Below are 24819 nucleotides of genomic sequence, written 5' to 3'. Positions count from 1 at the left end.
GTTTGGTAGGTGCCCCTGATTCTTTCTCTTCATGGACCTAAAAGGGCTCAGGACTTGCCTGTGGGAGACCAGGGTCCAAATACAGTCCCCATGATCCTCTTCCACCATACACTGCCATTCCCCATGCCCTTACCCTGGCTGTAACCATGAAGGAAAGCCCCTTATACAGTCTGGCTTAGCTCTGTTATCAACAACCCCTACGATCTTGAGATAGACACTGAGCATTGAAGAGTGAGGCATGAACCCATGCAGTAATGGGGGACACAACTACAGAGGAAGTCCAGGTGAGTACAGAGGACCATGAGTGAGCTGCAAGTTGAGCCCACCAGGCACCCACAGTCTAGGGTACCGAGGGTCCATCATAAGTCCACCTCTGAATGGGAGACCGAAGTGAAAAGGTATGGCCTCCAGACCTGTGTGCCACAAGGCCCAGCCAATGTAGCCACTTAACTGCGGGGTGAGAAAGTTTCCAGCCCTTCACCATGAGAAAGACAAAACACACAGATCCTCTCCAGCAGCCATGAACAGGAAGGATGCTGGATCACATATCAAAAGCAGATCTGATGGCCTACATTCAGGCCAACACTTTTCTTCTTAAGGTCAGGGCGAATCACCGCACTCGGAAGTCTCTGCTTGTGATGTAATTAACTGATCGCAGCTCAGCAATAAACCCAGAACATCAATCTCAGCATGGGGCCCACAGAGACCGCATCATCTGGTCCAGAGCTTACCAGGCTTCATTGGCTTGAACTTAATTGCCCAAGGTGGCCATTGCCACTTCCAGGTGGTAAACTCTCCACACTTGGCACTCATCATGGTTTGGCCTCCCTGTCCCAGAACTTTTCAGTAGTTAAGAGAGAGAAGCAGGGGTAGTGAGGAATCAGTGCCAAAGGACAGGAGCCTGTGTCTCTGTGGAGTGCTGGTCCTGCCCTCCCACCTTGCAGTAACTGAAGCAGTTTGGCTTTCCAACAGCCATTAAATGGGCTGGGTGGGGAGCAGAGATGTGCTGGGGGCCTCAACTCCTAACAGCACTCTTTTCCAGCTGTGCTGAGTGTGGCCTGGGGAAAGGGCTCTCAGAACAACTGTTATCATTCTAATATAGGACAGAATGTCCTCTGTGGTCACAAGCCAACTTGTCCATCAGTATGAGGCCTTAAAAGGAAAAAAAGCAATCCTGCTGTCCTGCTGGGGATTTGGGTGTGGGTAGACCAGAAGACCACATGACCCAGGACCCTTGTGGTGCCCTCATTCTTCAAGTGCAACTACAAACTAACCCTTGGTGTTAACAGAGCCCTCTCCACATGTTAAGGAAGAGCCCTGCAGATGAGCTTGTGCTGGGAAGGAAAAAGGAAGAGGTGGCAGGGCCTACAAACAGCAAGCAAGTAGAGGGTGAAAGAGGACCCCAGCGACAGACAGACTGCTCTTCCAGGATACCACTTTAAGAGTGAAGATGGTCTGCTGGCCTGATGTCAAGATCCCAAGCAACCATGTGGGCTGAAAATGTGCCCTAGGACCAGAGACTTGAAGCAAAAGCTGACAAAAGAGTAAGCCAGAAATAACATTCCAGCATGGGGCTGGTTCTAGGTTCTCTGAATGAGGAAGGCCAGAAAGCTCAAGAACCTGCTCATTCATGGACCCTCAAATCAGGTCCTAAGAGTAGGGATGTCCCAAAGGAACAGAGCATCGACAGCACTGAGAGACTGAGTCTCCTCCAGTTATCCTGACAGTACTCGGTGGCAAATGTCATCACTATCCCCACAGATCAAGACCCTGTAATCAGGATAGCCTGCCACCCTGCCATGTTATCTATTAAGAGGAAAAAACAGGAGAGCCAAAGGGTCTATAGGTAAAAGGCTATACAGGGCACAACAATCAGGCAATGGGGGATGCAATCCTCAGAGGGATATAAGCAAGCACTCAAGACTGGCTCTTGCCAAGCCCGGGCATTGTGGCATGTTCCTGAGAAAGCCCAAGGGCTAGACCTCTGCTGCACACTGCACACAGGGTTTCCTCTGCCCAAGGGAACATCCCCAAGCTATGACATGGTCCTAAGCGGACTGCATTTACATGTGTACTTTTCAATCAGCTTGTCTGTGCGCCTCCAATGCAACACCATCATCATTTCCAGTTTGGAATCAGCTATTCTGAGGCCTAATGAGGCTGCACACTGGAGAGGACTGCTGTGTGGCAAGAGGCGGTCACAGTAAGGATTGCCTGGGCCTGAGCCACACCGCTGATTTATTCTCTGCTCTCCGACTGCTTACCTTGTCAGGGTAATAAAAATATTTTCACTTGGCTGGTAATAAAACTGAATCTAGTTTACTAGCTATAACTGAATCCTATCTTGAAAGAATAAGTCAATTTTAACCTTACAATGTAGTCACGACAGCTTTCAGAGAAATTTCATTAAAATCACATTTAACTGGAATTAAAAACCCAAGAAAGGGAAAATGTACAAGGAGATAAAGCCGTTTAGCACGCAGAGGTAGGACCACTGCTCAGTAATGAGTTCTAGTGCTTTCTTCCTTAAGGGACTGGGGGCAAGTGGTAAAAACATTGGCCACAGGCCCCTCCCCAGCTTCCACGTGGCCTCTGCTGTAACTGGGGCCCTGTGCTGAGGTGAGTGTGCAAGGCATGCTCCTAGGATCCCAACAGGACCTTCTGGACTCTGTGCAAAGCAGCTGCCACTGTAGACTTCTCCCGTGGCCTGCACGAGGTCTTTCCAGTTTGGTCTGTGACCATTTTCTGTCCCTGTCACCCCTCATCTTCCCACATGCTCACTTCTGGAAGCCATAGTACTGCATCACGAATGCCATCATGACTTCCCTGCCATAAAAACATGAGGCAAGGGGCTGGAGAGATGGCTCAGTGGTTAAGAGCACTTGCTGCTCTTCCAGAGAACCTGGGTTCAATTCCTAGCACCCACATGGCAGCTCACAACTGTCACAACTGACACCCTCACATAGACATATATGCAAGCAAAATACCAATGCATGTAAAAAAATAGTAAATCACCTTTTTAAATGAGGCAAAATAAATCCTTCCTATAAGCTGCTTTGTCAGGCATCTGGTCACAGTGATGAGGAAACACATCTGACTGCTAGGAAGGTGGCAATAAGGTCCGCAATGGCTTCAGACAAATGACAGGGCAGGTACAGAGACCCTGAGTGGGCCCTGAGCACTCCTGTAAAGGGACCAATGGGAACAAGGAGCCCTAGGTCCAGCCAGCCTCAAGCTGTGGAGAAAGAGGGACAGAGGAGGACAGGGCAGTCACTGTGCCATGATTCACAGGCCGATGTCATCAACCTTAGGGGATGGACTGGTCAGAGGAGGAAAGCACCAGAATCTGCACCAAGGCCCTCACCCTGGGTAGCCATGACTAAGCAACCTAGAGCACCTGCAGACTTCAGTGGCACAATGTTAGGCCACTGCAAAAACAAAACAGTTCATCCTCCTGCAGGCTCCAAACAATGGTAAATGTATCTACCAGCACAGGGAACCTAGGTGAGCCTTGCAAAGAATCACTAGTAAGACAGAAGAGGAAGAACTTCACTAAGAAAGAGCAGTGGGTATTCAGCCTCAGCACAGCATCTCACAGTGAAAAGCCAAAGGGACCTAGTGCTTATAGAGCTCAGTCAGCCTTGGCCACAGAAGAGAATACTTTGGAGAAGATGGAAACTGCTCCCAACAGACCAAGACACTAGCACATGCAGCCAGTACCAAGATATCTATAGGACAATGGCAAGACCAGTAATGGCCAATGCAGTGTCCACATCAATAAGGAGAGCCACATCTGAAGGTATAACGATGACAGGTCCAGTGACCATCAGCTCAATGACCATGACATCTCTGGATGTGCGTGTGTGCCTGTGTATGTATAGGTAAGTAAAAGTGTATATATAGGTTGGAAAAAATATATACAAAGGTGTATATATATTTGTGTATAGGTTTAGGCATATATATATAAAGGTGTATCATATGTACACAGTTATAGATATGTGTATATATAGATGTGTTTGTATGTGTATACTGGTATAGGTCATACAGGTATGTTTATGTATAAGGTGTATATAAACATGCAAATGGATATGTGTATGTGTGTATATACATGTATACAGATACATGTGTATACATACAGACATATAATATATGTATACAGGTGTGTATGTATATTCAGGTTCATGTACAAGTGTATATAGGTATGTGTATGTGTAAATAGATTTATACACATGTATATACAGGAGTACATATACATGAGTGTATATGTGTTTATGTGTATACAAGTGTGTGCAAATGTGTGTATAGAGGTATATGAATGTATATACAGGAGTATGTATGTATACAGAAGGGGTTTTGTGTTTATGAGTGTATGTACAGGTCTGTGCAGGTGTAGTATGTATGTATACAGACATATGTGTATAAATATACAGGTACATATAATCACAGGTATGTATGCATGTGTATACTGGGGTACATATAGGTGTATGCAGGTAGTGTATATGCATATGTGTGTATAAAGGCATGTATGTATACATATACAAGTGTGTATATAGAGGTATGTGTATATATATGTATGTATATATGTATTTTTATGCACACAGGCACATATGTGTGTGCTCTATGTATATGTACATGGTTTGTATATATTGATGTATGCAAGTGTACCTAAGGCTGTGTGTGTATAATTTCAAATAATCTATTACATTTAAGGTCATATTCTCACCATTCTCTGAAGTGTCTAGAAAGAAAAGGGAGCCTGAAGCTTACATTAGGCTTAAATTACACTTTGCCTCTCTGAACTCATCCTTGGAAGGGTTACAGGTAAGATCAAGGAAGCCCAGGGAAGTGGAGCTTTGCTGAGTACTGCCCAGGCATGTACATTAAAAACTCGTCAGGCCGGGCGGTGGTGGCGCACGCCTTTAATCCCAGCACTCGGGAGGCAGAGCCAGGCGGATCTCTGTGAGTTCGAGGCCAGCCTGGGCTACCAAGTGAGCTCCAGGAAAGGCGCAAAGGTACACAGAGAAACCCTGTCTCGAAAAACCAAAAAAAAAAAAAAAAAAAAAAAAAAAAAAACTCGTCAGTGTTCACCTGAAAGCCAAGGACAACAGCTGTATTTTGCTTGCTGAATCTGGCACCCTGGACCTGTAGCAGGCATGTGGGTTTGAGAGATTAGGTCAGAGGACAGAGTTAGTCCTGTTTTTACTAAAGGAAAGAGACAGCACAATAGTGTAAGAAACCCAGGGAGACGAATTTCTTTAGCTCAGTCTCCCTGAGTGGCCCAGCAAGAGGTTCAAGGCCACTGCAGCAGCATCTGTGGCTGACCTTCCTCAATAACCTTTGCTCAGCTTGGGCTACCATCGAGTGTCCTAGCCTCCCTCCGCCTCCCAGCAGTGTCTCTCTACCTTAGGCTCCCTCCTACTACCTGAGGCAAAGCCCAGTAGACCCAGGGTCCAGGGAGAGCAAAAGAGCTCCTACAGTTCCGCCTCTTCCCTGCTCCCTGAAGCCACCTCACACAGTCCCTGTGCCTCCAGAAACAGCCTTATTGAGATGATACCAGGGTCTTCCTGAAGCGCTAACACTCTCATCTCCTCTGTGAACTCGTTCTTTGTAATCTGATCTGGGTCTTCTGACTGGGCATGACCAGCATCTCTTTAGGCACTGCTGTGGCTGCACATGCTCAAGCGATCTTGTAACACAGAGCAAGCTCTCCATCTCATGTGTCAGAAGACACGGCAGATGCTTCATTTACACAGAAGCATCTGTGCCACAGTCAGACATGACGTGAGGACAAGGCCTGGAAGTGGGCACTGGCCCGAGACTCTGCAGAGGGGCTCTGGTCACAGCCTTTGGGAGGCAAAGGCTGGATGCCTGCTCATGCCTGGCAATTCTATCTTGGCAGCAATTCAGGTCACGTGATCTCAGATATAACGGATGTTAATGACAAAATGTGCAAGGGGTCATTACGATTTGCTGCAAAAATGTAAATTCTCACTTCCAAATAAACATATGCATTCCAGATGCAACGTGGGCAAAAATCACAGGCTACATTCCGTGGGCCGATTCCACCAGGAGGCGGGGGTCTAACAAACATTGTCACTGAAATGGGAACTGACTTAATGGTGGAAGCAGGTGGCTATTGAGGTTTCACTAACTCGGACTAGGTGGACAGTGAACACACATGTGATCTTCTTTAGCCCACAAACTCCTAAATAAATTTAAACAATGAGAGAGGCAGGACAGGGCAGAACAGACAGCATTCTATTTCTGCTTTCTAAGGAGCTCTGTGATGCACACTGACTAGACTATGGATGGAATCCACTATAAGACACATGCAGCTTTTAGTCATTTAAGGCCCTTGGCCATGAACTTGTGGGGTTTAATTATTCTTCCTAAATAAAAATGTCAAGCCCTTAGCCTCTCCTGACTTCAATATTCTAGATGTTTGTGAAATGAATTCAAGTTTGGATGGGACTGAGGCTTACAAAACTCTCTAATGTCCTTTCTGAGCTGGTGACTGCAGTGTCCATTAGCTGTGCTCAGGACTACCCTCTCAGCCTGGGCTGTTCCCCGATACCATTGCAGCCAAATGCCCTGGGCTACCCAATAAAATGGAAATGGGCTTTGTGTTCCAGTTTCTGTGGACACAGGAGGAGCTCACACATGCTCTCAGGCCCTTCCTCCTGCACTCCCCAAGGACACTTCTGACAGTCGCTACCATTGGTGTGAATCACAAAGGGAAGGGCAGCAGGACAGAGCCTCCAGCTGGCCACAAGGAAGGCTGTACAGAGGATAAACTCTGAACTAAGCTGCTGAGGGCACTATGATTCCCAAGGCCTAGGCCATACTCTAGCTTCTAAGAGGGGTGTGGACTTGGACATTCAGCACTAGGAATTTGGTCAACATGCTACACAGTACAATCCGAATACACGGCCATGACCTCATCAACTACACAGAAGAGTCCCACCAAACCTTCTCGGAGAAGCAGACAGTGCTGAGTCAGGCAGGAATCCACAGAGGCCACTAGAAGAGGAGGAGCCACTGCTGACAAAGTCAAGAGGCTGGAGAAGACAGCAGCAGGCACTTGTGGGCTAAGAGAGGAGTCATAGGGTGAGGGGCACAGGCAGCGCGGCAGGCCTTGAGCACATGCACCACAAAATGGCACCACATCCCAAGCAAACACCAGAGTGTTCCCATCCCACTGGGATGTCTGGGCTGGCCTGAGTGACAGGAATTCTAGCCATGCCCCAATGATCGTGCATGCCCCGGGCAAGGCACTTAGTCATTTCCACCTGGTTGTTTCGGGCCCTACATCCTCCGTAATCAGTGCACAGCATGATCAAATAATCTATGCGCGTGTGTGGAGTAGCCACATGGGCCCATGTGCACATGGGCAGGGTAGTCCATAAAAGGTGGGTCCCTATACCCTCCCCCCTCTCCGCACATGTCCTGTTTCAACAGGCCTGACCACACACTCTGTCCTGTCCCTCCCTCCTCCTAATAAAAGTCTTATAGTGGGTTTTGTTGTACCTCCTGACTTTTCTTGCACGGTAACAGCGCTGCTTAATGAATAACATTGCGCCACCGCACTGAAACTAACACTGAGGGCCTTGGTCCTTGTCACACACAGTCCTGAACATGGATCCTCTCCAGTTCTGCAGGCAATAGAAGAGCCCAAGGGGATTGCACAGCAGCATCCCCAGGCCGCCAGTGTTCCCAACAGAACTTTTGGCAGATGGTAAAAATTTTTAAGCCACACCAGCACAGTAAGTAGCTGTCTGGTGGTGGCGGCTCTGCGGGGTGGGGGCATGGGTCTGTATTTCTCTGCATAAATGCTTTCAGGATCAACCTTTCCCAAACATGCAGTCTGCCATATCCGCCATAGGTGGGGTGGAGAGCTGGAAGCACAGTCCAGATGCAGGCTCCACATGCCTCTCCCAACAGAAACAAGCAGTGTGTCTCAGAAGATTAAGAAGTGATACAAAAAGGAAAGAAGAATCGGGTGCTATTTTGAGCCCATCAGGGGTGCCCACCCCACCTCCTAAAGGTCATGCCTTGGCCTTTGTTCAGACAGTGCCTCCAGCCCACCTGGCACTATGTGGCAGTCTCTCCTAACACCCACCTACCAGCAATCCAGGTGGCCCAAGTGAAACCCATTTATCCCGAGGTAGGGAGGCGGCCTGTCAAGGGAGCCTGGCCCCAAAGAAAACTCCTCCCATCCCAGGAGCTGCTCCTTCAACACTAAGGCAAGAAAGTGTGCAATTAGGAGGGGACGGGCCCTTGCCAGGAACCACAGCACTTGGGCATACAAGCATGCAGCCCCCATGGGAAAGTGACGGTCAGAAGCCAGCTTCTGCTGTGGATGGAGCTGCTTTCACACGGGAAATGTCAAATCCTTTCCAATGCCCTGGGGGCCAGTGATCTGACTGACCTTCTGGATTTCAGACCTAGCCAGAAAGAGAGTGTGCCTTTCTTGAAGCAGGGTATCTGGTTTGTCTGCGGACTTCTGAGTAGACAGCCTGCCTCTCCCCCAGGCTGGATTGGTGCTGAGCTGTCTGTCCCCTGCACTGGGTCTAAAGCTGCCAGGGACCATCCTCCTGGTTGTACCACCCCGACAGTTCCTGTGTGAGTTTATTCACTCTCCATCTTTATTTACAGTTTCCTGGGCCAGTATGAAAGAATCCAGGTTCACACAGACTGGCATTTCCACCTTAAAGGATACATTTGCTGGACGCAGACTCCAGAGTGATGCTCCTTTGGCAGACTGACATTGCCTGGTATATTTATTAAGACCATTCCCAATGAACAGCTATCACTGATGGATATCTTTCTTCTGTAATGGCTTTAACAGTTTCTAGTGACTCATTCCAGGACTCAGCAGCCTGAGGCAGGAGGATCACAAGATTGAGAATGTCTTAATCTACATAATGAGAGCTTTCTAAAACACAAACTTTCTCTCTGTGGTTGGTTTAATTAAATCCATTGTGATGTATATGCACAGTTTTCTCTGTCAATCCATTCAGGACCCACCGGCCTCTCGAATCTGAGAGTGGGAGCCATTGTTTCTTCAGATCACTAACCTCTGTCCTCCCTTCCTATGGAGTTTTGAGATCCTGTTCTCCGTCTCCACCCTGCTACACTTGGTGTTCGGTACCCTCTGCTTCACCCAGTTCTCTCGGATCCACCTCCAGGGCACTGACTGCTCTGCTACCTGCGCCTGAGGTGTTAGGCCTGCTCACCGAACTCCTCGTTTAGTTGTTTTGTTAAGTATCATATTATTATCAGTGTGTGTGTGTGTGTGTGTGTGTGTGTGTGTGTGTGTGTGTGTGTGTGTAAGAGAGACAGAGACAGAGAAGTGGGGAGAGCTTGCCATGGCATGTATGTGGAGGTCAAAGACCACCTCTGTGGACTTCGTTCTCCAAGTGGGTTCCAGGGACCAGACTTAGGTCATCAGGCTTGCATGACTGGATATTTTTCAAACTTCTTCTGCAAAACTGTATAGTCTCCTAGTCCTAAAGGTATATTCATGATTCTTGCTTTCGTTCATAGTAAGAACAGCAGTTTTACTCTGTGCGTCTACAGATCAGCAAAGCTCCCCACTTCATGGACCTGGCTCTCATCTATTGACTCTCACTGCAGGAGTCTTGTGTAGGGATCATCTCTGACTGTGTACGGGCCATTCATTTGAAACAGAAGACAGTGAGAACTTAAGTTCTGGGGGCTTCCTCTAGAAAAGATTTTGTTCTCCATGTCAGGAGCCTTGTGAAGAACTCCAGCACAGAAAAAACTCCAAAAAAAACAAAAAAAACACAGGTCCTAACAATACCAGTCCTCCGTGGCTTGAAGCAGGGCTGGGGTGATGTGAGGGCTATGTGACCCTCCCCCCAACCCACACGAACGTACACACCCTGGTGTATCACCCTTCTAGCTCTCAGGAAGCAGGGCTGGGGTGATATGAGGGCTACTTCACACACACACACACACACACACACACACACACACACACACACACACACACACACACGAACATACACACCCTGGTGTATCACCCTTCTAGCTCTAAGAAATCAGGCAGCATGTCCAAAGATCCCTATCCTGAGTCGGCCAGAGTCCACCTAGCATCCCCCAAGGCTGCCAAGTGGTCCCTGGGACCACTAGATCTGGAAGTAGGCATGCCCACCAGATAGCAGTGGCTTTGGTGCTGGCTGATCTCACCAGAGCCCGACGCAAAGGTCCAGTAACTCTTGTATCTCTGACAGCACCCTTCTCTCGAAAGACACTGATTTTCTTTTCTTTCTACTCTTTTTCTGTCCTTTTCATTTCTTCCTTTCTTTACTGGCTTTGGGAACATCATCTCTGCCTTTTTAATTGTCTTCAGCAGGAACCTGCTGCAGTAAAAGCCCCCCCCCTTCTCTGAAGTCCCAACCACAACGGCTCAAGTTGCCATTCCACAGGGCCTCCATGAATGTCTCATAGGCCATCTCCCCGCTCCAGAGACGGCCTCTGCTTCCCCCTCCGGTGCCATCTCAAAGGCTGCAGTCTGCTTCTTCCTCACCTCCATTACAGACATGACCCTCCTTCACCCATGCAGCTTCATGTTCCCATGGCACCTTCCTTAGAGGTTCACCAGAGCTGGAGAGGCTGGGTGGTGGTGGTGCACGCCTTTAATCCCAGCACTTGGGAGGCAGAGTTAGTTGGGTCTCTGTGAGTTCAAGGTCAGCCTGGTCTACTGAGCGAGCTTCAGGACAGGCTCAAAAGCTACACAGAGAAATCCTGTCTCGAAAAACAAACAACAGTGCTGGAGAGGCATTACTCAAAATAGGAAGTTCTTCGAAGTGTCTCTGGACAATTCTTCAACTCCTCCTTACCACAAGAAAATGGTGAGGGCGCCCATCTTCAACAGACACCGCCCTTCAGCACCTACCTTCCTCCCTTCTCGGACTCTCCATCTAGTCTCACCTCCGTGCCCACATCCTCACACATCCACCACTCCCGGGTTCCCTATCTCTGTGTCTACAGGGCAATTGTTCTTTTTACACCACCCATCTGGAACAGAGCATAAAACCCCTAGTCTTCATCAACCCCACAACCTCTTCCCCCTCACCAAGGCATCAATACTTTCTGAAATCAACACTGACCTTCCCTAGAAATGCAGAACTCAAGCAGCAGATTAAGTTGTTGCTGTTGTTTTAAGTAATTTTTTTCTACAAGTATATCCCGCCATTAATGAAAGGTTCACAGTGGGTCGCCTAGAGGTGAAGCTACCAGAGCTGCAGCCTTGGAGCTTCTCCACACACTAGTGGCGGCAGGGCGAGGACAAGCCTCCCAGCCAGGCCTGGAGGCCTGGAGGATGAGGCATTTCCTGCTTGCATAGTCCAGTGTCCTTATGATGAGGCAGTTACACATATTTTCAGAGCTGTGGTCCTGAGAACAGAAACAAACAGGTTGCACAGCCTGCCCTGGGACAGCAGACAGCACCCTGTGCTGTAAAGAGCTGATCCTTGGGTGGAAATAAAGAGAAGCTTCCCCCAGAGCACCGCTGGGCAGCTCTGCAGTAGTTGCTGATGCTCTTCTGAACAATCACAGTGTAAATCTGCAGTGTGCCTCCTTCTGAACCACAGCACAGGAAAAGATCAATTCAAGCATTTCCCCAACTGCAGCGCTGGAGCGAACCAGCCCTGGCCACAACTTAAGGCTCATGGAAAATATAAAATAAGCCTTCTAAGGGGCACAGGAGGAAAGGAAGAACCTGCTAGAACTATGTAACTCACAGCTCCTGCAAATAGTATTTCAAAGAACTAAATGAGGCCAGGGACACTTGTGAAATCGCTGGTAGGAAAAAACTTCAACCAGAGCTGAGCGAGAGCGCAACGTGAGTACAGAATAAATGCACAGGGTGCACTGACGGAAGAAAGAGCAGCACTTTGGAGAGAGGGTGAAAAGCAGCTAAACACACTGAATCCAATAAAGCATTTCTAGAAGTGCAGGAGACTTCATAATATGGAAATGAGGTAATAACCATCAGACACAGAACCGACTCCCAGACTCAATCAAGGAACACAGTGCAGTTTAGAATTTTTTGGCTCTGGTTTATAATGTCACTCAGTCATTTCCCAAACCAAGTGTCTTCCCATGAAGAGGGCTGCGACAGTCTGCTCCTTTCATCGGAGCAGCAAGGGGAAGGCTGGGGAGGTTCCTGCACACAGAGAAGGCGCACAGCCAGGACTACACCTTACCAGTTCTCTCGGCACCTTTGACAGATTGGCTTGCCCGACTCACGCAGGACTCTGGGAAGCAGAGAGCATTTTCTACAGCTCACTGCTGACTGGCTGGTGTCACATATGTACATAGGTCTGGTTCTGCTTGGCATCACTTTGTTAATGCTCTGCTCATTAATTTAACAAACTATCAGGAGGCTCAGCTTGGAATGGGCAAGCATTATCTCTCAACTTTCATTTAATTAAACTCTGCTATTGCAATATGACATTCAGCACATCGCAGGGGGAATTATTTTAAGGACGAAGGTAAAAAGTATTTCAAAGGCCTCACTTAAACATGAAAGCATAATCTAAAATTGCCCGAGCACACACTATAATTTTTCTATAATATTGAAGATGTTCTTTCTGGACTTGGTAATTAATTGGATTCCATGGAGAAATTACTCTATCCTCCTTGATAGGAAATGATATACACAGGCAGGAGAGGCAAGGCAAAGGAGAGCCATCAGCAACCACCCTGCTGCCCAGATGAGAAGCTGCAGCTGACCCAGGAGGGAGGCTGGCTGCCAGGAGCACAGGCGTCTCCTTCCCCATGGAGTCCTGACTGGAGCACAGAATGGAAGGGCAGAACAGCACCTTCTCCTGCTAAGGATGCACTTGGGTGAGAGCAAGCAAGGCCCGTGGTGTCTGGCAGAGCTGAGGCCGGAGGCCACCTCCCTAGGCTTGCAGCCAGCACTCTCCCCGCCTCGGGGAGCAGCTTCCCCGGACGCTGACTCACCATCAATACGGCTCACAAGCTCTTCCAGCATCTTCACTTTCATCTGAATCCCAGGTTGGGCAAAGGTGTAATTGTCCTGAGGAAAAATAACAATGTGTATTATATGCACATAAAATAAAACACGAGGCTGGGGAGGCTTTGAGATCTTAGATTCAGATACCCAGAACCCACATAAAAAAAGCCAAGCAGCTATGGAGGCCACCTGTGACCCCAGTACTTGGGAGAGAGAGGCAGGACACCCCCAGATCAGGCTAGCTAGCTAGACCAGCTAGAACTGGTGAGCTCCGGATTCAATCAAGGAACTATACCTCCAAAAATAAAGGGGGATGAGATCAAAGAAACAACCAACATCAACTCCAGGCCTATACACACACCAATGCACACATACTCACACATGGGTGAACATACATAAAGACATACCACACATGAGCACCTCCCCTCCAATAACCCAGATACTCCAAAAAGGAAAAAGCACTGAAGGGAAGTTTATAATGCAAAACAATTTTATAAAACAAACCAAGTACACACTGCTAGGCTGTCTCTTGAGAAACAGATACAGGGCAACACTCTGCATAAGACCAATAGAGCACAGCACCACCGGGTCTCACCCGCATCTGATGTAGAGGATGCACACAGTTCCTAGGAATGCTTCATGGAACATTTCTATCTGTTAATGTTGGATATTTACATTTAAATTGAAGAAACCAGCACCCATGTGTCTGGCTCATTGAGCAGAACCATCTGCGGGAATGACCACCTCACTGGGCACCTGGACAGCAAGCACCCGGCCCACCAGGGAGCACAAATGGCAAATGTGCTGACAGTGCAACAATCCGAGTGCTACAATGGAGTCACCGCATGAGAAGTGAGAGGTGACTATTCTCAGCAGTGTGGGTGAGCTTGGGGAGGCTCGTGTGGATTGGGGGACGGGCAGCACAGCTTGGGAGAGGGAGCTTTAAGGGAGAGAGACCTGGAATAGAACCTTAGCTAACACTTAGGAGCTGTGCAGCACCCACAAGTAGGTGGTCTCTCTGGGCTTGTATCTCATCATCTGTGAGATGGGGATGAGCACCCTGCCAGCGTGGCCTGATGGGAAGCCTCAGAACAGAATCCAGCAGAGCGGGGAAGGGCTTCCGAATCCAACATTGGCAAGACAAATGGCAGCACTCAAACCAGACAGCACTCATAAGTAGCATGGGGTGGTGGTGAGAGGACAGGGAAGAATGCTGACTCCTTCTGAGCCCACAGGGAGCAGGTTCTGTAGCTTTGTAAACGATGGAGGACCCAGGTGGCCTGCACCTCAGGGCAGCCGGTCACTGCAGGCTGCAGGCAGCAGGCAACAGAGCAGAGTCAGAAGCATCAGCCTTGATCCCCTTCAGGACATGACAATAGCACTCAAGGTACCTTAGTGCCTGATCCATGTGCTAGCTAGCAGAAGTCTTCCATGTCAAGCAGCCACTGTGGCTCAGTGCTAAGAAAGCCTACAAGTTACTGAGGAGTCTTTCCACAGCAGGAAGGGCCAGACATGCTCCCATGCTGGGACAGCTCTCCCATAAAGAATTGCAGTGAGGGGCTCTGGACCTGCAGCTAACCCCTATGCAAGGGCAAGACCAAGAAGAGCTGTGCCTGCCAACCTCACCAAGACCACGCCAGGCCTTCCAGAGACCTAGAGCAGCAGCAAAGATGCGATCTGGGAACATGGTGGGAACTGCTCAGAGCCTTGGGATGACTTTCTACCAAGAGTTGGAAGTCCATTTCTCTGACAGGTTTATGCACTCTCCTAGAAGTCAGCTCTCAGAAGGAACAACTAACTGTTGGGCTCAGTCTCAAGTTCAGAAGGTCAGACCCTAAGGAGTCACACTCATCCTAGAGGGCCGAGCATCCTGCTAACTGATGGAGCAGAAGCTAGACTCAGGACTAACTGGGTTCTAACATACCTGAACTTAAAAGCCATAAGAAAATTTGGTTCTAGCCTTCACTTTTTTGACCTGAGCTTGCCAAGGATAACCTGTGAGACTTCATTTCTCCTGGGAGCTAGCAGAAGGTTAATGCTCTGGTCTGTTGGCACGTGTTTGCATGGTGTCACTCGCCCTCATGGAGGAATTTATAATAAGCCAGGCTGAACATTTCCAACTGGACAGAGATAAGAAACAAATCTAAGCGTGGTTTGCAGCCTCTGGGTCAGGAAGGCCTTACAGACCACTTATTGATGCTCTAGTCTGACAAACCCCATCAAGAGCCACCAGGAGCCAGAACTCCTTCTAACAGTACACACTTACATGGGCAGTGCCTTGGTCCTCAAAGGATCAAGGGTCTCAGTGGGTTGAGCTCAAGGATCATGTGTCTCCTGCATAGCTGACTAGGGGTATAATGGCTACCCCAATTACAAGCTGAAGAAACTAGGGGATGACATATTCCCTAACTCCTACCCATGCCTGGGGTATCCTTCACATGGTGAGAGCCAGCCCCAGGAGGCTAATCACTACTCTAAGGGAGGACAGAGGTGCTGTGAGCTCATCACTTGCCCAGCCCTGACCTATAAGCTCTGGCTGGAGACAGCAGCCTGGACAATCCTGGATTTAGCCAGTTATTTGGCTTCCACACTAGAAAAACACTTCAAGCCCCTTGTTCAGCAAGAATGGCAGTCCTCTTTGCTTCCATCTGCCACTGTTTTGTTTATTTCTCAGTTTGTTCAAAGCTCAGGAAAGGAAGAGGACTTTTCAGAATCCAAACATTGAGGCAAGAATGACACAAGAGTCTATAAGGGAAAAAGAGAAAGAGGGGAGGGGGGGGGACTCTGCTTTGAAAAGACCTTCGAGGCCAAGAAGAAGGCCTCGGCACTCTGGCCACAGGCAGAAGACAAGGACAGCAGCAGTCTGACTGCTCCAACACAGGCTGGGCAGAACTTTGGAGAGAAAAGCCCACCTTAATGGAGGTGCAGGGTGGTCCAGCTGGGGATGGCCCTGTGTCTATGTCTAGATTGGCTCCATGGTTTGAACTGCCCTGAGTCCAGGTCCCATGGAGCTCTGGAAGCAGCTCTAAAGTCTACACAGAGTGCTCCAAGATGGCAAGTACTGGAGCTGAGGGCTGCAGAGCTAGGGCTGAGGAGATGGCACAGAGAAGGGAAGGCCTATTGGGTGTCCTGCTGACTGCCAGCCTACATTAACAAAGGCAGACAGTCCCAGGGTTCACCCAACAGCCACACCCCAATACAATCAATCAATCAATCTCTCTCTCTCTCTCTCTCTCTCTCTCTCTCTCTCTCTCTCTCTCCCTCCTCTCTCTCTCTCTCTCTCTCTCTCTCTCTCTCTCTCTCTCTCACACACACACACACACACACACACACACACACACACACACACACACGTGCACGCGCCATGGGAAACGTTGCATTTAGAAAGTACCTGCTGTGCCAATTTGGGGACAAAGCATGTAGACAAAAAGCAACGTGAGAGGCAAGACCACAGTGGGTGCTGGCCCTGGAGTACAGCGCAAGGCCTGGCTAAGCATACCACCGTGAGGATGGGAGACCTGGGCTGGACGAGGCACGGTCTACGTAAAGCTACAAGTGGGGAGCTATGGTGATATTTTATTTATACTGAAATGTGATTTTATTTGTATGTTAATAAACAAAGTTGCCTGGGGGTCAGAGCTAATAGCAAGCCATCGCAGAAACTGGGCTGTGGTGGTACACACCTTTAATCCTAGCACTTGGTAGGCAGAGCTAGGCAGATCTCTGTGTGTTCAAGGATACAGCCAGCATGGAGACACACGCCTTTAATCTCAATACCAACCATAGAAGACCTGGAGGTCTGTACAGACAGGCAGTGACAAGGTGGTCATGTGGTTGGGTTTACAACCAATGAGAAGGCAAAACAGAAAGTCTTTATAAAGACAGACACACAGGAAGTAGGTCTCTTTTCGGAGAGGTAGGACCACCGCAAGAGTGAAGGGTAAGGTTTTTAGCTCTTAGCTATTGCTCTGGCCTCTTGGCTTTCATCTTTGCATTGGTTCTGTGTTTCTTATTGAATAAGACAGTTACTTCTACAGGGAGCAGAGCACAGAGGGCCCCAGGCTGCCTAGGGACAATGGCATATTCAGGAAAGGGGATTCAGTGGGGGCAAGGCAAGTGGTGGAAGAAGGCCATTCTGAAGTAGTCACAAGCAGATGGTGAGAAAGAGGCGCAGCTGCCCATTGACACCAGCCAGGGCAAAGGGCAGCTGCCCACTGTCATCGCTGCAAGATCTGAATTTTGGAAAGATCTCTGATTGTGCAGTGTAGAAATAACAGGGTGGGCCCAAAGAGGGTAAGGACTATCAGTTATAGAACAACGGCCATAATAGAGACAAAATGATAACAGAGCTTCCCACTGAGGACGCAGTCGACCCAAACTGTCGCAACTGCTTCCCACTGACCTGTACTGACTGGGTTTTTTTTTGTTTTTTTTTTAACTTGAATGCAGGATTTTACATTTATTCCTATTAGTGGTCTCATTTGATTGGTTCTGGGCTGGTATTCCAGGCAGCTGAACTCATTCTGAATCGTGATTATATCATCCATCACATTAGCTGTCCCTCCAAGCTTAGAAGCACTGGTTAAAGCAATACCCTCAATGTCTCCATTACAGTCTCTGAGAAGAGGTGGGAAGGACGGGGACAAGGACGGGCCTGTGGCAAGCCTCTCAGAATGCAGCCAGCACAGAGCAGCCACTGAAAATACATGGCGCTTTGCCTAATTCCTTGTTTTCCCATCTGCCAGCTCAACTTCCTCCTGCTTCTCACCTATGAAAGGGAGGCAGCGTGACCCCGCACAAGGGCGCAGGGTGCGGGGTGAGCAACTGCATCTAATGGAACCTACCATAGCACCTACCTCAAGTACATTCCCACCGTCCTGTCCCCGGCCTACAGACCACGGCCAGTGTCTATCACGGAGTGGGCCTGCCAGGCACAGCAGGGCAGCAGCCTCCTTGAGTTGATCCTGATGCATTGATATTGGCCTGTCACAAGTGTGCCACACTAATGCAAACAGTCAGAACAGGGAGAGTATGGCTGGGAGGGAGGGAGGAGACTACGCAGGAACTCCCCAGTGTTATCTTTTATCTGCAGCTGCTCTAAAACAGCCATTAAAAAGAAAGCAGAAAATAAAGTAAAAAATAAGAATTTATTGCCAGATTCCAGGCATGGTGGCACATACCTTTAATCCTAGCACTTGGGAGGCAAAGGCAGATAGATCTCTGAGTTCAAGGCCAGTCTGGTCTATATAAGAAGTTCCAGGACAGCCAGAGCTACAGAGTGAGACCCTGCCGAGAGAGAGAGAGAGAGAGAGAGAGAGAGAGAGAGAGAGAGAGAGAGAGAGAGAGAGAGAGAGAATCCAGCACCCCAACCATACAGTTCCTTCCATTGAGCACCATGAGGCAAGAAAGCCAATGCCAAGTGCAAGCTGTCTACAAGAGGAGCAGTTTCAACAATGCACATGCAGTCAAGAGTGAGCGGACAGAGAGGCCCAGCGCAACCCAAGGAGATGCAAGTGTTTGGTACCATTAGACAAAAAGGGACTCATGATGGGACCATGACCAAAGTAAGCTGTGTCACTACAGGAGACAATTTGTGACATACTTATCTGCCAAAATAGCACAGTTGGCATTCTCCCATTTCTCAGGTAATATTATATCCTTCTGAGGTCTTTGATGTAGTTGAAGCTAGATAGTTACAATTTTCCTTAGTTATGATAAAAAATAAGTTAGATATGAAACCTTAGACTCACAAATATAGGATAGATAGGATATCTTCTTTAATTTTGCCAAATACAAATAGACTAGATATTATAAATACACTAGACAGTGTAACTGTAATTCTTGCTTGATAATTGTTTTGTTATATATAATTTTACTATATAAAAGTTAAAACCTTCCTTTTGGAAAAAAAAGAAAAGAAAAGGGGAAGTGCTGTGGATATGGCTCTGTATAAATAAAATGCTGATTGGCCAGTAGCCAGGCAGGAAGTATAGGTAGGACAAGCAAGAAGAGAATTCTGGGAACAGGAAGACTGAGTCGGAGAAAGATGCTGCCAGCCGCCACCATGACAAGCAGCATGTAAAGATACCAGTTAGCCATGAGCCATGTGGCAACTTATAGACTAATAGAAATAGGTTAATTTAAGATGAAAGAACTAGATAACAAGAAGCCTGCTGTGGCCATACAGTTTCTAAGCAATATAAGTCTCTGTGTGTTTACTCAGTTGGGTCTGAGCGGCTGTGGGACTGGCAGGTGAGAGAGATTTGTCCTGACTGTAGGCCAGGCAGGAAAACTCTGGCTACAGCTCCGAATGCACACCTAACACTAAGGTCCAAGCAATGTGATGGAGTCTGAGAAAGCCAAAGAAGAAAGAGGCGCACCTTCTACAGCTGGAACCTCCGAAGTCCTCAGGAACCCAGGGAAGCAGACAGCGCCGGAAGGATGGGAGACTGGGGCAACACATCAAGCAGGGTGACCTGGCAGTGACAAACCTCTTCCACATGGGGAGCACACATTCTCTCTGCTTGGAGTGTGAGCCTAGACTTCCAGAACTTCAGGTAAGAGCAGCTCTCGCCCCTCATCAAAGAAGCATCTTTTCTCGGCAGACAGTTACAACCAGTTAACATACAGAGAACAGCTGACTGTGGGGCTCAGTTCCAACTGACACATCTACAACACAGCCCTACACCTAAGGCTCCGGGAACATTGTTGAAGAGGGTGTTCAAAGATTGCAAGAGCCAGAGGACCAGGAAAGATTTCTGCAAGATTGTGTCTTCTAGATATGACAGTGAGGCTACCCCCATGAAATGCTAACATTATGGCTCCCTAAACAAGACCCAAACAATGACAACACCAGCTGACATGCCAATGTGGATGAAGGAAATCCCATATGGCCCCACTCCTAGATGAAGAGCTGCAGGCAATTAAAGACTGCTTAGAGAGGGAGAGTTAGCCTTCCCCAGAGAGGAGCATCCTCATTGGTTAACCAAGCCCAAGTGGTCAGCCCTAAAACCATATGCATATAAGCAATATGAAATGGACACACACACACACACACACACACACACACACCAATAATAAGCAAAGAATAAGAGGCCATGAATTTGAGGAGTGAGAAGGTAACATGGAAGAGGATTGGGGACATGATGTAAATATTTTATATAAATAAAAAAGGGAAAGGGGGCTGTTAAAAAAGAAGAGAAAGAAAGAAAGAAAGAAAGAAAGAAAGAAAGAAAGAAAGAAAGAAAGAAAGAAGGAAGGAAGGAAGGAAGGAAGGAAGGAAGGAAGGAAGGAAGGAAGGAAGGAAGGAAGGAAGGAAGGAAGGAAGGAAGAAAGAAAGAAAGAAAGAAAGAAAGAAAGAAAGAAAGAAAGAAAGAAAGAAAGAAAGAAAGAAAGAAAGAAAGAAAGAAAGAAAGAAATCAGCTGGTTCATTTTCAAAAGTCCCTGGAGCTGTTTAGAAAAGAGGCAGTTACAAATGAACAGAAAACACAAGCCCCTACTAATGCCTGTCACTCTGGTTATCCCCCCACCCAAACTCTGCAGAGCAAACCCCAAACTAGGAGTACAGAGGAGAAAATTACTGACAGCCTAACTCTGGGTGAATAAGGCTTTGGCATTCCCTGGTGGCCAGACTTCACATCCTCTTAACCTGGATAAGCAGACAAACAGTCCACACCCTGCCCTGACTGAAACCCAGACCCACAGTACCATGAACACAAATCAGAAACTTGAGAGCAATTTGATATACAGAGGCAATGGCTGGAAACCCTCGCCAGTTTTAAAAGCCCAGCTGTTATCATATAGTAGAGAGAAAAAAATAGCAACAGACATATACTAAGTAAAGCAGTATTAAAAACCCCCAATCAGAAATGAATTTAACAACATATTGTAGCTGGAAGTTTCTCTGGTCCTGCCCAGCCCCGCAGTCCCATGGCCAATTATAAAGTAATCACTCAGAGGCTTAATATTATTTACAAACTATATGGCCTATAGCAGGCTTCTTGCTAGCTAGCTCTTAAATCTTAAATTAACCCATTTCTACTAATCTGTGTTTTGCCACATGTTCCATAGCTTACCAGTCTGCTGGCATGCTGTTCCTTGGGCAGCAGCTGGCGTCTCTCCCCATGCTCCACCTTTCTCTTCCCCGTCTCTCTCCTTGGATTTCCCACCTGCCTCTAAGCTGCCTTGCCATAGGCCAAAGCAGCTTATTTATTAACCAATGGGAACAACATAAATTCACAGCATACAGAAAAGACATCCCCCAGCAACATACAAACAACAACAATAAAACACATACACACACACACACACACACACACACACACACACACACACACACACTGAAAACTGTAAAAAATGGATAAAGATAAAATCTAAATTTAAAACTATACCATGTTCATGAACTGGGAAACTTTATATTGCAAATAGTATCAATAAAAAAAAATACCAAAACCTAATAGCTTCACAACAGCCCCACTGAAAATCCTATCATACTTGTTTTGTTTTTAAGAAAATAGCAGGCTAAGCATAAACTATATGCAAAGAACTAAACACCTTCATGATAATTTCTTTAAAGAGCCAAGGTGAAGAAATGCTTCAGTAGTTATGAAAGGATGGGCAGTGTGAAAGCCCAGCAGTCCACTGACAGAAAGGAACCAAGCCCAGAAACAGACAGTTAGATTCAGCAGAGATGCCAAAGCAATCTCATGCAGAAGAGAAACAAAACTGTTCTCAACAAATGGCGCTGTAGTCACTACACAATCCACACAGATACAAGCCCCACCCTCCCCTCAGCATATGCAAGAGCTAGGCTGCACTCTTTCGAGGAAAATAATAAGGTGTGATGTTTAGGCTTGGTTGCTGACTTGACAGAATCTAGAATCTTCTAGGAGACAGTCCCCTGGGCACACCTGTAGGGACTATCTAAGTTAAGGTTGGCCTCTGACCATGTCTGGGGGGTCTTGATGAGGTTGATATGGGAGGACCCATCTTAATCGTGGGTGGACCTGAACCCTAGGCAGGGGATCCTGAACTATATAACATAGACAAAGCTGAGTGTGAACACATTCATCATTCTCTGCTTTCTAATCATGGGTGTGATGTGAGCAGCCATCTCATGCTCCTCAGCCAGGACTTCCCCGCCATGATGGACTGTAGCTTTGAACTGTGAACCAGAATAAACCCTTCCTCCTTCCCATTGCTTTTGCCAGGACATTTTATCACAGCAATAGGAAAAGAAACTCTATCTATGGTCTCTAGAAGAGAAACGTAAGGCATTCGTGAGTTGACCAAGGATTTTCAGTCAGGATACAGAAAATAATACACAACCCCCAAAATGATTTTATCAAAACCAAGAGGTTCCTGTTACTTAGAAGACACTGTCTGGAAAATAAGCTGATGTGCCGTAACTGGGAGAGAGCGCTCTCCAGATACATGTCTTAATAAAGGATTACTGTGGCATAAATGAAGGGTAAGGAGGAAGCATAAGGTTGAAGAAATAGCATTCTGATGTCAGAATGGGCAGGGCTCACATGCACAGCTGGTGAGTACCCAATGTGGTAGAGAGATTTTGTGAAGAACTTTGACTTTTTCTTATAAAAACTCAACATCTTTCTACACTGAGAAGTGAGTACGTTAATGAGAAGGCATGTGCTGAGCATTCACAGAAACATCAGAGCAGCCAGCACAGAAGTCAGCTGACTGACATATTCAGGCAAGGGAGAGCTTGGTGACTTAAAGGAGTACCCTTTTTGTTCAGGCAAGAATGTGGAATTTTATGTTTCTCAATGCCATTTAAAAATTTTTAATTTCATTTTCAAATTGCTTACTGCTCATTCTTAATGAATCTTTGTAGCCCAGTTACAAAGGACTTTTGTCAGTTTGATATACCTCCATTTTATTGACCAAAACTCTAAAATCACATCTCTGACTCTGCAGCACACAGAGCCAGCCTCAGTGGGTATCTGAGTGAGGTCCATGTTTCCCAGGTATGGTGCTCCATCTACTCACTCCCAAGTCAGTAGGGTCTCCTGCAGACTGTTCTCCTCAATGTCCACAAAGGTCAGCTCAGAGCCTCCTGTCCAGCACAGTGGCCCTCCCTAATTCTCCTTCCTTTGAACTGAGTAAGCAGGAGTCAGCTCCCTAGGACTCTGACAGGTTGCAGTTCCAGCTGTCTGAGCTCATTCCTGAGGGTCACCACAGCTCTACTTGAAGGTCACCTCCCACACCAGGACAATGCCCACTTCAGGCACCAGCCTTCTCTGGTGGCCTTCTCACCAGCAAGTTCTAGGATAATGGGGCCACTTTCCCTCTCATTCCTATTCTACCAGGCCACCAACCAGTTCTCAGATTGAATAATTCTTCCCCAAGGAAAGGAAATGTAAATGACTAATTATAAAAGGCAACGGTTCCTTTCTCCTCAAAGAAGCTGTCCTGCTAAGTAATGAGTCCAAGAGTAATAGTATGACTTCAGGGTAGGCAAGTGTGGAGCCGTAATTCAGGAAGTAATGGCCAGCCGACAGACCCTGGCATGAGTGCTGTTAGCGAAATGAACAGACTGGCAGAAGCACAGGACTAATCCCCTAAGAGCCACGGAAGGATGCTGGCGGCCTGCAGCTTCTAACTGTACCCACACCTTGGACTCCACGACAGCAAAGGGCTGAGACTCCGTGGAGGTCAATCCCAGACTGCACCCCCAGAAAACTAACATTCAAACCAGCTTCATCAGGCCTGCAGCCAGCACCTGTCTCCACACAATCCATTGTAAAGAACTACCCAGTCAGCAGAAATCCTTCATAGATATTTCCTCAATCTACACCAAAAGTCATCCCCAAAAGGAAGCTATAGACACTCAGCAGCAATAACAGATAACCTATGTGCCAGAAACAGAGCTGGGGCAGGAGGATCACAAGTTCCAGAACAGCCTGGGCTATATGGAAATATCCTGTTTTAAAACAAAAGGAGAAAACTGTAGAGCAAAGAAACTAGGCCCAGCAGGTTCTTTTTAAACTCTACACCTCTTGCTAGTACTCAGGGCAAAAACAAGTGTCCCTGCATGGGCCTCAAACATCAGTCACTGGGCCAGCTGACAGGAGACCCAGAAGGCCTCACCTCACATTCCAGATGGCCACAGGGAGCCAGAGCTGGTGAGTGCTTCACCAGCAGGCACTTTTCTTATAGCCTCATTCATTTCTTAAGACAAAACCATTCACCAGAATCACAGACAGGGTCTCCTGGGTGCAAGCATCTGCTAACTGCAGGCCAGACTCTTTCTATAGTGCTCCATCCTGGGGTGCTGTTAGGATTCTATCTGGCACTAGGATGTATTGCCTCACCACAAAGGTGTAGCCCAAGCTGGCCTCAAACTCATGACCCTCCTGCCTCTGCCACTTCGGCATTTCTTACCAGCATGGGCCACCACAACCAGTACCATCAGGTAGGTCCACACAGAAGCATAATCCAGAAGACTCCCCTAACCTGTAGATCACTCCCCAGACTGTGATCTGTATAGTCCCTGGGCAGCTCCTGGGGTGCCGTTCTCACACACAATCCCATGGGGGTTACAAGAGAGCGAGTTTGTGCTCTGGCTGACCCCAGGACTCAAGGTGTCCCCTGGTACAGCCTATGACTGTGTAGTTCAAATGCTTCTTGTCGTAGGAATTCTTTGAGTTTTTCACTAGCATTTATTAATTATACATAACAATGGGTTTTGTTACATTTGCATACACTGCATTATTACCGCCCACCCCCACCCACCCCCATACACACACTTTTGAGACGTCCTTCCTCTTCCCAGCTAAATTTTCACCATTTTG

At 47.6% G+C, this 24819-nt stretch overlaps 1 protein-coding gene across 2 annotated transcripts in view; it reads right to left on the bottom strand.

The window, feature by feature from the left end:
• Tbc1d22a (TBC1 domain family member 22A) overlaps window positions 1-24819 on the bottom strand; it is a 306168-nt gene that overhangs the window by 126806 nt on the left and 154543 nt on the right. For both annotated transcript variants that reach the window (XM_076556523.1, XM_006986078.4), the window contains one exon: window positions 12994-13069. In XM_076556523.1, coding sequence (XP_076412638.1) covers window positions 12994-13069 — 76 coding nt within the window. The remainder of the gene's footprint in view (window positions 1-12993; window positions 13070-24819) is intronic.

This window comes from Peromyscus maniculatus, chromosome 20 (genome assembly GCF_049852395.1).
Source record: "Peromyscus maniculatus bairdii isolate BWxNUB_F1_BW_parent chromosome 20, HU_Pman_BW_mat_3.1, whole genome shotgun sequence".
Taxonomy (NCBI): domain Eukaryota; kingdom Metazoa; phylum Chordata; class Mammalia; order Rodentia; family Cricetidae; genus Peromyscus; species Peromyscus maniculatus.
Note: the sequence above shows the minus strand (reverse complement) of the source record. Positions and strands in the feature narration are given on the sequence as shown.